We start from the raw sequence: 16,527 nt of genomic DNA, 5'->3' as shown, positions 1-16,527 counted from the left end.
AAGCACTTTCTCGCAATAAAGCTTTTAGTTTTGGAAAAAAACGGCGGAAGCAAAGTTGTACACCTGATATTAAAAAAAATTCTGTTGCATTCGAATCAACTATAGCAATACTATCTAGCACGACTTTGAAATTCTTGCCTCTCTCTTGTTTTACAAAACAATGGGACGAAAATTGATTTTCAAAACTTCTTCCTTCTAGTCTAAATATTTCCCCTTGTTCGACGACAAATAAGATAAATTTTTCAATAAACACGTATTTTTCAAGAATATCGTATTTTGGAGAAAAAATCCATCAACTTCACATTTAACTTCCTTTTTTAGAAGCACTCGTTATATCCACAAATACCCTTTAGACCATATTTCAGTTTTTCTAAAAGTATTTATGGTCTTCAAAAAGTATCGACTCACCCGTTCCAGAACCAAGAACAACTTGTGCCAAGTTTGGTGGAAATTCGTTCAGTATTTTTGGAGCTATCCCGTTTTAAACATTACACCGTCTTTTTAGAGGCACTTACTACATCCATCCAACACTTATAATCATATCTAAGTTGTACAAAAAGTATCTACGGTTTTCAAAAAGTATCGATTCTCTTAAAATTAGATTAATTTTTCCATGATCCCTCCTATTAAAACACTTGATACGTTCCCACCCCCATAAAAAATACCCGTATGACCATCTCTGAAGAGCAAGAAGTATATGTGCCATGTTTTAATATTAGTTTTACGTTTCGTCTTTGACTCATCAGTGCAGAGCAGTTCAAATTGAACTGCTTAGTGCTAAACTCGACAGTTCAATTTGAACCGCTAAGCAGACGTAAAGTTTCTGCTACTTACAGAGCACTTTTTGTTTTTCGACTAAATGACCTAACCTGCATTGGCCAGAAATAGTCGAAAACACGTTTTCGTTCGGCACGTCAGAAAAGACATTGCACTCCGTTGCAAAACAAAAAGTGTTCTGTAAGTAGCAGAAACTTTACGTCTGCCTAGCGGTTCAAATTGAACTGCCGAGTTTAGCACTAAGCAGTTCAATTTGAACTGCTCTGCACTGATGAGTCAAAGACGAAACGTAAAACTAATAATATCGGTTATGTGCCCTAGCACAAAATTTGGCTAACCCCTAAATGATGTTTTAATAGCAATCCGTTCAGTAGTTACGGAGTTATGGCGTTAAGAACATACAAACTTACATTCTTTTTTATACTACTACTTAAATACTTGTAGCTGTCTTCAGTGTTACATCATAAATATTGCATTAAAATTGTAAACTTCACGAAAGCCTACTGAAAAACACTATAAGAACAGATTCCTGCCAAGTGGATCATTCTTTATAAGGTTTCTAAAGCAAAGTGAAGAATCAGCTCTTTTTCGAAATTATTGGATCTCGAATTAAGGGGGTGTATAAGCAAGTGACAGTTTCTCTTTAATCACTCTCTCTTTCGATATTTGTGATGTGATGAAAAAGATTTGCTTTGATTTTACTACTCTGTTAGAAAGTCTAAAGTTTCGGGTATCATTTAATGCAAAGAGTTGAGTGAAAAACGTGGAAACCGCTTGGTAATTAATAGAAGAGAAAGTAAACAAAGAGAAACTGTCACTTGCTTATACGCCCTAATGAAAAATCAACCGAGAAATTCTAATAAACGAGCCAATGCTCTTTTTTGTATTTACATTTTGAACTGACTGGACGAGATTTATTTGCGACTTCCGGTGAAACTCTCAATGGGTGAGCACGTTGCATCCTGTTAGTCCGGAGAAATCTCGAGTATTTCACAAGAAAGCAAGGATTTTCAGCCGTACTTTGGCGATTCGACGCAGCCACACAGCGAGATGTTCGCTTGTAGTCCAGTGAAAAGAAAGTCCATTGGACTATAAACGGAAATTAATTGACAATATAGCCTTAGTTGCTGTGCTATCAATTCGGCGTCATCTCAAGTGAGGTGACGCCAACCAGAAAAGAAGAAGAAGAGATTTATTAGCGAGTAAAGAAACTCCTTACAGGAAATAGCTGGGGAAAGAATATACAAATCAGAAATGAATATAAAAAGAAGAAAATTGAAAATTGAAACCTGCTTTGCGGTCAACATTAAATTTGAAAGGAATGAAGTCCGAAATAAACAAACTGATATTTGGTAATGTTTTTCATGAACATGACGATTTTGTATGCAATCAGAAAAATATCATTTATTTTAACAACGATTTTGAGGCTAAAAATGTTTGGCCCTTTGCAAGAGACAGTCTACATTAAATTTGGAAAAGCGTTTTTTTTTTCTAGCAAAGTCTAAATGTCAAGAAAGTTTCACTAGAATCCGCGAGGGTGCTACTAAAATCTATTCGAGTTGACGCGAAATTCGACATACAATAGCTTTCGGTTAAGCATTTTAGTAAGCAAAAATAGGCAAAACCCTTGCTTTCAATTTTACTGTTTACCCCTGAAGTTCTGCCGAAATAAACATTCCGTCGACTACAGGCAAGCTTTTTCAATGTCAGAATTAAAATGACATTGTAAGCATTAATAAGTTGAAATTCGTAATTCTGATTGTATATCCGGGTCAAACGCTGAATATGTGATTTGGCCTACTTCATCGTTGAACCCCCTGCGGAACCAGACTAGTGTCACATGGCAAGACAAAATTTCGCAATGTTTACCTTCAATTGTTTTTTTAACGACCGTATCAGCAAAGTGAGAACTCTCTCTTTTCATTGTTACGGAAAGATTATGGTATTTTCATTTTCAGTGCTGATCGAAAGACGGAAATCCGATAAAAAACAGAAGAGAAACGAAACTCTTGCTCTCCAATACTGATACGACCTTTTGAAAATTGCATCCGAATTGTAATAACGTCCAACTAACCTGTTTTCTTAATCTTCTTCGGTTTCAATTTCTTCTTTCCTGTGAACATAAATACAAACTCAGTATTAGTATTAGCAGTAGATAAAAAATTCCGAAATTGTGAAAATCCACAACCTAAAGGGAATCAATCGTGCAAAGATAGACGGTTCCGGGACGGTGCACCGAAAACTCAAAAACTCACCCGCATCATCAGTGTCCTCGGCAAGACCTAACAAACCAAATTACAAAAGAGATCCCTGTTAAACAGTATATTCACTCAACTAGCAAGCTAACATTCTGCTGCTCATTCCTTTCTCGAGAGCTCAAACAACAGAAGAACGGAACTTCATCATCATGGTTCTGCGGCAATTTGTGCAAAAATTTAAATTTCAAATTTCAAACCACTTGAACAGAAAAGCCATTTTCGTATATCCCACTCTCTCACACAAACACACACATAGTCACTCACACGGTGAAGTGCAGCAAAACACGGAAAGAATTCCCAAAAACCACTGGTACGTCATTGTTTTCAGTGTCGCATTTCTGGTTTTCTTGTAGTATTATAGCTCATTCACACACTGCTTTCTGCTTTACCCCATCCTTCCCCCCTCAACCCAACCGACATCTTCAACAACCTGATCCCGATTTTCGGTTATTGCATGCTGAACCCATGCCCGGGTTCTCTCGACAAAGGAATGACGCTGATGACGCTGCTGCTGTTGCTGCTGATGATGGCGGTAACGAGAGAACCTTTGAAATATGACAACAAAAAAAAGTGTACTCACTTCCTCGTGCGTTTCGTGCACTACTTTCGCGCACCGTGTGCACTCGTCCAGGCACACACAAACACACTCACATACTCACGTCATGGTACTGTCACATCAAGCTCCAGTTCCAGTCCCGGTTAGGATTTAGCAGACACTAGAGGAAACGCCGGGTTGGGCCAGACCGGAGTGATAGCGACCCGGGGCAGAAAAAAGCTGTAAATAAATCAAATTAACTTACCAGAACGTGTTGCCTCAAGGATATCTCCAGCGGCATCCAGTGGATCCGTTTCCTGCTGCATCCGGCAAACGGTACTCAGTGGCAGAATGTGCAGCGAGCACATTCTTGCAGATGTGGTTCCACGTGGTTTTTTTTTAATTCTATTATTATTTTCGGTGAGCTGTAACCACTAAAATAAAATACTTTCTGCTAGGACATATCACTGCAGAAAAGATTAGAAACATGGAAGAGGGGGAAAGGTGTGACATCATGTTACCCGTACGGTTGGGGAGGGCAGGGTCTTGACACTTTAGTGCGGACACAAAAAATGGGGAAAAGTTGAGGTTAATTCACACGTTCGATAATTCGAGCTTCAAGATTCGAGAAGCGCTCTTCATCGGTTTGGTTTTCGTGTTAATCCGCAAACTAGGAAAAGGTCAGTGCTTCGGTGATTTTTATAATCGGTTTCGTCAGGAGACATTAGCGAAATTCCTTACTTTCTAAATTCCTCAATTTCTTAAATCCTAAGATCCTAAGATCCTAAAATCCTTGAATCTTAGAATCCTAAAATCCTAAATTCTTGAAATCGCAATACCTCAAAATACCAGATTTAGTCGCGAATACCAAATTCCAAAATTCCAAAATTCCAAGATTTCAAAATTATAATATTCCAAAACATCAAAATTTTAAAACTCCTAAAATGCTAAAATCTTAGAACACTTAAGTTCCTAAAATCCTAAAATTCTGAAGTCCTAAAATGCTAGAGTCCCAAAATCCTTGAACCCTTAAGTCCCAAATGTCTACATTTCTTAAATGCCTAAAGTTAGAATACTACTTAATTATAGGACTAGAAAAATAGAAACTCGGAAAATAAAAAAAGTAAGAAAGACAAAATTAGAAAGTTGGAGAATAAAGTACGAAATTAGAGAATTGGTAAATAATAAAGTAAGAAAGTTAAAATGAAAGTTAGGAAGTCAAGAAATTAGAAAGTTAGAAAGCATGAAAGTTTAAAAGTATGATAGTTGAAAATTTTAAAAATTAACAATTTTCATATAAGAAAGTTAAAAAGTTACATTTGAAAAGTTGAAAAATTGAAAAGTTAGAAAGCTATAATTTAAGACAGGTTAGAAAGTTAAAAGATAAAACATTTAAAAGATAAGAAAGTTGGAAAGCTTGAAAGTTAAAAGTCTCAATGAGAAAGTTAGAAAATTGGAGAGTTGATAAGTTAGAAAACTTGAAAGTTAAAATATCACGGAGTCAGAAATCAAAAATTTAGAGAGTAGCAGAGTTATAAGGTTGAAAAGTTGAAAAGTAAGAGCGTTGGAAAGCTTGAAAGTTGAAAAGTCGCAAAGTGCGAAAGTAAAAAAATTAGAAAGTTAGAAAATTGAAAAGTTCGAAAGCTTGAAAGTTTAAAAATCACAGATCTAGAGAGTTTTGAAGTTAGAAAGCTAAAAAAAAGAAGGTTAGAAAGGTGGAAAGTTAGAATGTTAGAAAGTTGGAAAGCTAGAAGATTTAAAAGATGTAAAGTTAACTTTAAAATTGAAGTCACAAATCAGAAAGTTAGAAAACTAAAAACTTAGTAAGAAAGTTTGAACATTAGAAAAATAGAAAATAACGGAAGTTAGAAAGTTAAAAAGTAAGAAAGTTAACAAGTTAGGAAGCTTGAAAGTTAAAAAAATCAGCTAGAAAGTCAAAAGGTCAGAAAATTAAGAAGTTAGAATGTTAAAAAGTTAGAAAACCAGAAAGCTAGGCTAAAAATTTTAAAAATTACAAAGTTAAAAAGTTACAAAGTTAGCTTGAAAGTCAGTCACAAATTAGAAAGTTAGAAACTTAGTACGTTAGAAAGTTTGAAAATTAGAAAGTTAGAAAGGTGGAAAAGTAGAATGTTAGAAAATTAGAAGAAAGTAAAAAAGTAAGAAAATTAGATAGAAAGATAGAAAGATAGAAAGATAGAAAGATAGAAAGATAGAAAGATAGAAAGATAGAAAGATAGAAAGATAGAAAGATAGAAAGATAGAAAGATAGAAAGATAGAAAGATAGAAAGATAGAAAGATAGAAAGATAGAAAGATAGAAAGATAGAAAGATAGAAAGATAGAAAGATAGAAAGATAGAAAGATAGAAAGATAGAAAGATAGAAAGATAGAAAGATAGAAAGATAGAAAGATAGAAAGATAGAAAGATAGAAAGATAGAAAGATAGAAAGATAGAAAGATAGAAAGATAGAAAGATAGAAAGATAGAAAGATAGAAAGATAGAAAGATAGAAAGATAGAAAGATAGAAAGATAGAAAGATAGAAAGATAGAAAGATAGAAAGATAGAAAGATAGAAAGATAGAAAGATAGAAAGATAGAAAGATAGAAAGATAGAAAGATAGAAAGATAGAAAGATAGAAAGATAGAAAGATAGAAAGATAGAAAGATAGAAAGATAGAAAGATAGAAAGATAGAAAGATAGAAAGATAGAAAGATAGAAAGATAGAAAGATAGAAAGATAGAAAGATAGAAAGATAGAAAGATAGAAAGATAGAAAGATAGAAAGATAGAAAGATAGAAAGATAGAAAGATAGAAAGATAGAAAGATAGAAAGATAGAAAGATAGAAAGATAGAAAGATAGAAAGATAGAAAGATAGAAAGATAGAAAGATAGAAAGATAGAAAGATAGAAAGATAGAAAGATAGAAAGATAGAAAGATAGAAAGATAGAAAGATAGAAAGATAGAAAGATAGAAAGATAGAAAGATAGAAAGATAGAAAGATAGAAAGATAGAAAGATAGAAAGAAAGATAGAAAGATAGAAAGATAGAAAGATAGAAAGATAGAAAGATAGAAAGATAGAAAGATAGAAAGATAGAAAGATAGAAAGATAGAAAGATAGAAAGATAGAAAGATAGAAAGATAGAAAGATAGAAAGATAGAAAGATAGAAAGATAGAAAGATAGAAAGATAGAAAGATAGAAAGATAGAAAGATAGAAAGAAAGATAGAAAGATAGAAAGATAGAAAGATAGAAAGATAGAAAGATAGAAAGATAGAAAGATAGAAAGATAGAAAGATAGAAAGATAGAAAGATAGAAAGATAGAAAGATAGAAAGATAGAAAGATAGAAAGATAGAAAGATAGAAAGATAGAAAGAAAGATAGAAAGAAAGATAGAAAGATAGAAAGATAGAAAGATAGAAAGATAGAAAGATAGAAAGATAGAAAGATAGAAAGATAGAAAGATAGAAAGATAGAAAGATAGAAAGATAGAAAGATAGAAAGATAGAAAGATAGAAAGATAGAAAGAAAGATAGAAAGATAGAAAGATAGAAAGATAGAAAGATAGAAAGATAGAAAGATAGAAAGATAGAAGGATAGAAAGATAGAAAGATAGAAAGATAGAAAGATAGAAAGATAGAAAGATAGAAAGATAGAAAGATAGGAAGATAGAAAGATAGAAAGATAGAAAGATAGAAAGATAGAAAAAAAAATAGAAAGATAGAAAGATAGAAAGATAGAAAGATAGAAAGATAGAAAGATAGAAGGATAGAAAGATAGAAAGATAGAAAGATAGAAAGATAGAAAGATAGAAAGATAGAAAGATAGAAAGATAGAAAGATAGAAAGATAGAAAGATAGAAAGATAGAAAGATAGAAAGATAGAAAGATAGAAAGATAGAAAGATAGAAAGATAGAAAAATAGAAAGATAGAAAGATAGAAAGATAGAGAGATAGAAAGATAGAAAGATAGAAAGATAGAAAGGTAGAAAGATAGAAAGATAGAAAGACAGAAATACAGAAAGATAGAAAGATAGAAAGTTAAAAAGATTTAACAGTTAGAAAGGTAGGAAATTAAAAAATAAGAAAATTAGAGAGCTAGAATGTTATAAAATAAGAAATTAAGATAGTTACATAGATAGATCGTTTCCAACTTTCAAGGCGTTCAAGCGTTCGAAAGTTTCAAACTTTTGAGAGTTCAGTTTCAATCCTTAAATTCGTAAGTACCATTTTATACATTAAAATTATCAATATTCTAGCCTCTCTAAACTCCAACGCACCAAAATATCATAGCTTCCAGGCCTGGAAGATTTTCAAACTCACTAAGTTTCAATATTCCAGAACTTCAAGTTTCCACGATTACAAAGTAACTAAATTATAAATTTTCGAACTTACAAAGATCAAGTGTTGAAATTCCTTTTGTTCTGTTTTTTCAATGATCCAACGCTTCGGATTTCCGAAGTTTTAATGATCCGAAAAATATAAATTCCAACCATCTTAAGCTCTAATATTTCGTAGCTACAAAGTGATGATACAACGTTCTGAATGTTTTAAACTAACAAATCTTCAAAAGTTCAAAATAAGGAAATACTGAGTGTTTTGTTAAGTTCTAAAGTAACAAAGTTCTAAAATTCAATAATTTTTAATCCCATAATTGCAAATTTACAAAGCACCGTTATTCTAAAATTATTAGATTCCAATTAATTAAAACTTATAATTTTCAAAGGCATGGAAGAATGGAAGTCAGAAACTTTAATGTTCAAGTGGCATGAATTGAGAATTCTGAATAAATTTTAGACATGCGAAGGAAGTGAATCGTACCGACATACTGGAACTCGTAGTTTTCAGAATCTATTTTTTCAAATCCTGAAATCTATTTCAATCACAAATCTCTTTCCCAACCTCTGTTTTGATTTCTCTATTATTGTATGAAAACTCATATAAAAACAAGCATGTGAATAGTGAAAGGTACATACTTTTAGTTTTCTTTCCTTTCTTCTCCTTCTGCACTTGCTCCGGTTCCGAGAAAAACGCTGGAGTCACTGATAAATCGTAGACCGGAAATGAAAAGAGACGAATTTCAAACATTCAGATCAAACTATCAACCCAAACCGGATTCCTACCTGGTTCCAAGGCCACCACCTCCTCCTCCACCAGCTTGTCGTAGAACGTCCGATAGGCAAAGAAAATGCGCTTGTGGTCCTCCCGGCGATCGGAAGTTTCATCGTCGAAGAATGCCATCAGCTCGTCGTAGAACTCGTTCAGCACCGATTCGATGTAGCGCGGTTCATCCACGCCGAGACACCGGCACAGATGGTCCCGGACCCAGCGGAACCGATAGTCCATGCCGGAAAGCTCGTACTGCCCGTTAGTTGGGATTTGTTTTTTGTCCTTTCACTGATTTCACCTGCTATAATACAAACACGTTTTACGGAGCGATCACACCAAATCACGAACAGAAAATAACAAAAACAGTCAACTAACTCCAATAGCAACCGCATTCCTTGGAAACGTAATTCTATAGCAACGGCCAACGACGCGACGCGACTTCACCCAACAAAGCCTTCTGTGATTCGTTGCGTTTGGCATCGGGCGCCACGTGAGTTTTTGTTTACTGCGTCGCCGTCAACACTTTTTCTATGGTCGACCAACGGGTTTTGACCGCATGGGACACGTGTTTCCAGTGAAAAGAAAATGATGCCATTTGACGTCAATTAGTTCCCGTGATAAGTTCACCTTCTGCAACTGAAGGAAGTTCATTTGTGCGCCAACGTTTTTTTTCAATTGTCAAACCATTATCTTTCACCGGAAATGGATCTCAGTTTTCGGTTGATTTTTCAAAGTGACTCTCTGACTTCTCTTTGTTTACTTTCTCTTTCGATTATTGTGACGTGATTATAAAGGATTTCTTGTATTTTAGAATTCTGTTTGAAAGTTAAGGGGTTTCAGGTATCATTTTATACAGAGTTGAGTGGAAAACGCGTCAACCGCTTGGCAATTAATAGACACAAACAAAGAGAAACTGTCACTTGCTCTTACGGCCTTTTGAAAAATCAACCGAGAGTTCAGAGATGCAAAGTGCCAGAAGGGTACATTTCGTGTGCAGAACTTACACTCAGACAAAATGAGTTTCGAAAATCATAAGAATGAATAGCAATAATGTTGGAATGAATTTCAACATTGATCAGATTTTAGGATAATTGTGTTATAATATCTGTTGTATAATTTAACAATAAGACCACATTACACGTTAAATTCAAATTAATGAGATAGAGTGTATGTCTTTGGCAAAGTTATTGGATTTAAGTTTAGTTAAAACATTTTCGTAGGCAGCCAAAAACCCATGTCTTCAAGTGAAAAAGTTAGACTTTTTTGTGTCTTTACAGTGAATTTTGGAACATGGCTTTTCACTCCTGAGCTGAGTAACTATCGTGAATCAACTCAGATCAACCGTTATAGCATAATAAAAGAAAGTCAAATCATATTACAACCACTAGCAGCAGTGGTAGTAGATGTATTAAGGAATTAGCCATTGCACAGTGAGGGAAAAAACGAACAAAAACGCGACTTTACTCAATAATTTCATAGAAACCTAACCAAATACTTTCAGCGTTAGTATTTCTAATGCAAAAATTACTGTAGAATCGATTGGTAATAGTTAGAACGACGACACGACCTGCCACTCGCTTTTAAAACTGTATCGCAAATCGAGCTATCCCTCAGTAACTGGTAATGTCAAAATGATATCTAATGAAAAATGTTTAAAATTGGGAACGCGGTCAGAGAAATTGTTGTTTTCAAAATAACAGTTACAGTAACCCTAGTTACCATTGTTTATCTTTTCAAGGTAATCGTTCTCGGTTTCATTATTGCATATGCCCAATCTAGAGCATCTCAGAAGTTCTCATCGTCGACTGCGGATCTAAATCGGAATTGAGAGTTTTTATGGCTTGCTAATTTTGTATTTATTTATATATTCTGTTCACTATTAATACGTATTCTTGTAGCCTCTTTTCAAAGTGCATAAAGACCCGAAACTAACCCTTTTGCGTTTATCTACGGCGTGATGCTCAGAGGGTGAAGAAAATCTCACCGTGAGACCAGAATGATCTTCAACCAATTGCATTGTAGTACTCAGATGAACAGTATGACCGCGAATGTTGGTGTTATGCTGCAATTTTGATGATGTTGCTACTTGTTAGAATCATTTCGATCGTGATTGCAATTATTTATATACTTTCAAATGTACTAATCAGCATTCACAAATTTTATATGACTTTTTCACCAATATTTCAATTATATAAAAGTCCTACACAAAATAAATGTTTAGTTACCGGTGAAATATGCTGCGATTATAATTTCAATCAACTGTGATCTGCGCTTCGTTGATATGAATTGCATTTAATGATATATGTACGTAACTACTCAACCGTAGGTCGAGTGGCCTACGCTAAAATGCGGGAACGGAGTGTCCCTTTTTAATTCTTCCCTTATATCGAATTCATATAATGAGGCCCTTATTACCAGTATCACTACACGGTGAAAACCCTTATTATAGGTATCACTTCACGGTGAAAATCAAGTGAAGTGAATGTAGGTATTTATCACGAAAGTCGCTTCAGAAGAAAAAGTAATTACTTTTATGAGCTTGTGGTTATTACGAACATCACATAATTTTTTTGGAAAAATGATTTTTTTCACTACAGTGACTACTTCAGTGTGCGTAACAGTTCAGTAACAGGGAAAATCAAGTGAAGTGATATAAGTGTTAAGTGAAAGTGGAAGTGAGAACGGTTATTAGGGCCTGAAACTCTTTTTAAACGCCAGTGGAAGACGAGACAATCAGTGGGAACGACTTGACAGGGTATTTTGATTATTAGAATGAAATGCAAAATCGCGGTTCTGCACGTTAAGGAAAAAACCAAAATCCCGAAACGACATTATCATTCCTGTTGTCATTCAAATATTTTTGATAGATACGTAGATAGCAAACGAAAAATTCAGTGGTAATATATATATATATATATATATATATATATATATATATATATATATATATATATATATATATATATATATATATATATATATATATATATATATATATATATATATATATATATATATATATATATATATATATATATATACGGATATGTTCCATTTTGCTAGATCACCATTACATCGCCATATTGTTAGCGCCATGAAAACTGGTTTATTCCTGCAATCAATATAATTAGCCTAACTTGAAATAAACTGTTTTACTTATAATACATCTTTTAAAGTATTACCTGTTTGTTTATTATGCTGTGCATGGTGACTATTTCGTAGCAACCACAGCAGTGATGCTTGTAAAATATATTTTCATTATTACCTAGGGGTCTTTCAATACTTCGGTAACTGATAGTGATCGCGCATGAACACTTTTTATTGCGATTTTTCTTCGAAGTGCCTGGTCGTGTCGTCGGTTAGAAGATCCGCAAAATTCACTAACATGACCGTTTTGCTTCAATTGCTCTTCTTTTCTGACTTTACTGACATTATTTCGACTAATCGGAAGTTACTCTTGCCATGTTCATAAGTTCGATAAATGGATTGGTTTTAATAAAAATGATCGCAAATAAGCTTTATTTGTAGCCCTAAATCATCTTCTTCTATGAATTTACAGAACAAAAAGTTCTACTGATTGGTGTTTGGACCAATTCTGGTTAAACAAGGCAGTTCTATGTTTTACCACAATTTTTGCTCAAATATAATTTTATGTTAAATTCAGATTTACAATCTCGAAGCAGATTCATTATGACCTATCAATATTGATTCATATTACGTGGAAAACTTCAATGATCCAAATACACATAATGAGAATGACAGTACTAGCCCGTTCATCCCGCTTTACCTAAATATTTGTTTGTGTTAAGTACGATTCAGACGGTCCGGCTTCTTCCGTCACCGTCACCGGAACGTCAACGTCCGTCACCGTCAATCTGATTCACACGATCCAGTTTCCTATCCATGTCCGTCATGTCATTTTCTTACACGCAGAAATTGAAGAACTTAGTTTCGCACAATTTTATTCCACTAATACAAAATCTGGGAGCTTTTGAAGCCAATCGATCTGTTGTTTTCCTACCTTTTAATCGAATAAATAACTTTCAAAATTAACTAGAAAGAGGAAAAAACAAAACAATCAGTTCCACTCAACAACGTAACATACTTTGCAAATCTACTGATAAGTTTAATTACTTATATGTGGTAGGGGAGAGTGGGGCTACTTGAACCACTTTTTTTGTTAATTGATATATCTTTTAAACTAATTGGGGTTAAAATATGTTTCACCTACGATTAATCAAAACAAACCTTGCGTTTCGATATTCAATGTAATCAATAAATGTAAATTCGCTTTTTGACATAAATAGCAGCTTTTTACAATCTTATGTCAGATGGTTCAAGTATCCCCATGCATGGGGATACTTGAACCACCCCATGGGGATAATTGAACCACCTTCAAGGAAAGAATAAAAATATATAGAACTATATGAAAAAAAAATTATTATATTTTTTAACATTTTTTTGTCTCATTTTTAAAAAAATAAAAAATAAATATCAGATTTATTTAGTATAACGTATGAAAGAACTTTGTCTACATATGTTTGCGAAACAGTAGCGATAATACTTTTTCCTCAAGTTTTGCACTTTCGTGGTCTAGCCTTTGGGAACCCTCGTATGTTTTCTGGTAATTGTCCTTGTAGAAATTCACGCTTTTATTAGCATTCTATTGTTTTCGGTGCTCAAGCTTCTGTTGGTAAATTTACTTCCTAGAAAGTCTGACACAGAAAATGTTTGTGGATGAAAAGTAAAAATTCCTGTCTTGTGAATTCCAGATTTTATATTCGTTGGAGTAATTGCAGTGTCATGTGCAACATTCACGCATTCTGCAACCTCGTAAATTGTCAACGGTTGCTGCAAAGATCTGCATCCAGAGAATGGTCGTAAGCTGTTTTAAATGAACTGTAGCAAGTTCTGCCTAATGGCTGCATCTTATGAGAAGTGTGTGGTGGTAAAGTTAAAATAGTAATGCTTTTTTTTCTTTGCTAAATCCAAAAAAAACCCAATGTACAGGTGGCCTTCGTGGTTATAGGAATTTAATAATTTCATATTTATTTTCGACGCGTTCGAAAATTTAATGAAATGCTTCAACACTTCTAAAAACAATTCTGCATTCATGCATGCTGTTTTATTTGCAAAGCCGAGCGTATTCGGCATATTGTTTTACAACATGAAGTTGACCCGTGGAAATACCATCGCAGGTGGTAGAAAACCTCCAGCAGCATTGACGAAAGTGGTTCATGTAACCCCACAAAAAGTGGTTCATGTATTCCCACAAATCATTAACAGATTGGAAGTGTTTTCAAGACGGCAAGAAATTTTTTATCTTTTCAAACTTTTTTGTGAAAATGAATGAATTGTTATGTACTCACGATAACAATTAATGTTATGCAGTTATGTACCACAGGTGGATCACAATAAGCATTTTCCAAAATAACGCGAGGTCGCGATTCGTGCAGTTTCATGCAGAGAATAACTTTTATAATTAATAACAGTAACGTCAGACGCGTGCACAAATATGTGTGAGGTTAGGTTACCGATCGGGTTACCAGTACACCTTATGATCGTAGAAAAGTTTATAGTCAATGAAGAAATATCCAATGGTTCATGTATCCTCGTGGTTCGACTAACCCCACCCTCCCCTATATATCGTTTAAGAGTGGGATCTTGACACCGAATACATAACAAACGTCACCTCAATACCGTAATCATATGAATCGTGCATGTGTGCGATAATCACAGTCCGTCAAATATTCTTTCGGAGAAATGTTGACGGAGTTTGCCGTTGACGGAGCTTGCCGTTGACAGACGTTGACGTTTTGGATCTCTGCTGGATCGTGTGAATGCGCAAAGGGAAAACTCATTTGACTAATTTTAACGGAGGCTGACGTTCCGGTGACGGTGACGGAAGAAGCCGGATCGTCTGAATCGTACATTACCCTCTTTTCCGAATGTGGAGTGAAATCTTAAGACTCAGGATAAATTGGGGTAAAACGGCACAACATGATTCTTGCGACCATCGAATCTATTTGTTATCTTATTTTTAGGTCTTTCTTTGTATTATCGATCAATTTTCATCAACCGCAATCAGCCTGTTTTCGATACGCGAAAGAATGTTTAACCACAAATACGACTTTTGATATAAACTGGGGTAAAACGGGTTAAACAGGCTAGTACTGTCATTCCCATTGTGTATTTAATTGAATCACAAATGATTTGTTCGTAATATTCACCAATATTGATAGATCGTATTGGATCTGCTTTTGAATTGTAGATCATATTTCAACTGAATATTATAACTAGAAAATAAATAGGATAAAACGGTACAACGAGTTGGCTTCTGTCATTAAAACTACACAATTCAAACAATTCTTGGGATTTTACAACTTGTAAGATGTACATAAATAGAGCGTCATATTTCACGTAAATTTATATTCAAGAACATGTGAAATTGTGAGATTTGACATGGCTTGAATCGAATGGAATAAAACACATAAATAAAATCGATAGAAACAGCGCGACTTGAACCGAGAAACATTAGATCACAAAGCACGCCAGATAACCGACTGAGCCACAGAAGCACACATCTATCTAGTGTAAATCCAAACAACGGCACTTGGTACCCGAGTGCAAATTACTCTCGAAGTCTGCAAAATTCTGTGCGAATGAAATTTTGCGTAATTGAACAAGCTAAGTAGTTATGAATTGTATCGTTTGTAGAATTAAGTCACCTGTAAAATTCATAGTTTCTTTCTATGTACATGCAATCGGCCTGTTAGACTTTTTTTTACATCAGATGCACCCTATACACTCTTCTGCAAGTACTTCGGTTTTATGTTATATAGTTAAGCTTGAATACGAATATAAAAAGGGAACTTGAGGTAAAATGAAAATGATAGCGTTTTGCGCGTTCCTTCTAAATTTCTCGAATCAATTTGACTGATTATTTTACACCAAAAAAGTACTTTGTGGTCAGCTCTAAAATACGAATAAATTCCATCAAACATTCTGACACACAATTGAATATTTCGAAGTAATGTTTGTAGTTATTTATGAAGGCGTTCGTGTTGGAGGGTGCCGAGCTGACAAACTGATCTGTTGTCCGTGGATGAAGATGCTGATATGGTTGACGTAGGTATAGCGTTCACAATCGATTGTAATCTTCCAATGAAGAAAAAATTGATTCGTTGATCAATGGTACAAAAGATTTGCAAAGTATTCATTTTCACATTGCGTTAGAGCGTTACCCCTCGTAACTTCCGTTTTTTATGAATCTGATGCTTTTGGTAGGAAATGGAGAAAATTCAATTAACTCTTAATGTTTATCTGTGGGACTGAAAGTGCCTTGAACTGTCACGACCAACAGGATCTGCATTTAGACTCGGCTAACTCGCCCAAAACTTGACTAGAAATTTATTTTGATTTAAAATTGGCTTCCAAAGCACATGAAACAATCCATTCCGAGCGGAATCAGTAGATGCATTTGGAACTCACAATGAATTCCGACTCAAATTCCGGACAACTTATCCGAGCAGCGTTCCCATGACGATTGACCACTTCCACTGGCAGACTTTTGGTGTGATTTTGCTATGTGCCTTCGGTATAATTCTGCTGTTCGGCACTCGCTTCTTTCCAAAAGCGTGACGTCTCCGATGTTGCTCTCCCGTATGTCTCACTTCGACAAGCGTTGCTCAGAAAATGACGGGAAAAAGTGGATAGTAGGGGCTGACATGAGTCAAATTAGACAGATTTTTCAATAGTGTACTATTGAAACACTTCAATGTTGTTGCAATATTCGTTCAAGTTGAAAAATTTCGAATCTACTGGTAGTTAGATTATATAAATCCTTCT

The 16,527-nt window shown here is 34.4% G+C and overlaps 1 protein-coding gene across 2 annotated transcripts in view; it reads right to left on the bottom strand.

Annotated features, from left to right (window-relative positions):
* LOC131432979 (dynein axonemal heavy chain 10) overlaps positions 1-8,989 on the bottom strand; it is a 163,108-nt gene extending 154,119 nt beyond the window's left edge. For both annotated transcript variants that reach the window (XM_058599673.1, XM_058599681.1), the window contains exons 1-3: positions 8,694-8,989; positions 8,547-8,612; positions 2,852-2,890 (exon numbers count right to left, since the gene is read on the bottom strand). In XM_058599673.1, the coding sequence (XP_058455656.1) occupies positions 2,852-2,890; positions 8,547-8,612; positions 8,694-8,916 (328 nt within the window). In that variant the 5' untranslated portion in view covers positions 8,917-8,989. The remainder of the gene's footprint in view (positions 1-2,851; positions 2,891-8,546; positions 8,613-8,693) is intronic.
* Between the last annotated feature and the right edge of the window lie 7,538 nt (positions 8,990-16,527).

This window comes from Malaya genurostris, chromosome 1, assembly GCF_030247185.1.
Source record: "Malaya genurostris strain Urasoe2022 chromosome 1, Malgen_1.1, whole genome shotgun sequence".
Classification (NCBI taxonomy): Eukaryota; Metazoa; Arthropoda; class Insecta; order Diptera; family Culicidae; genus Malaya; species Malaya genurostris.
Note: the sequence above shows the minus strand (reverse complement) of the source record. Positions and strands in the feature narration are given on the sequence as shown.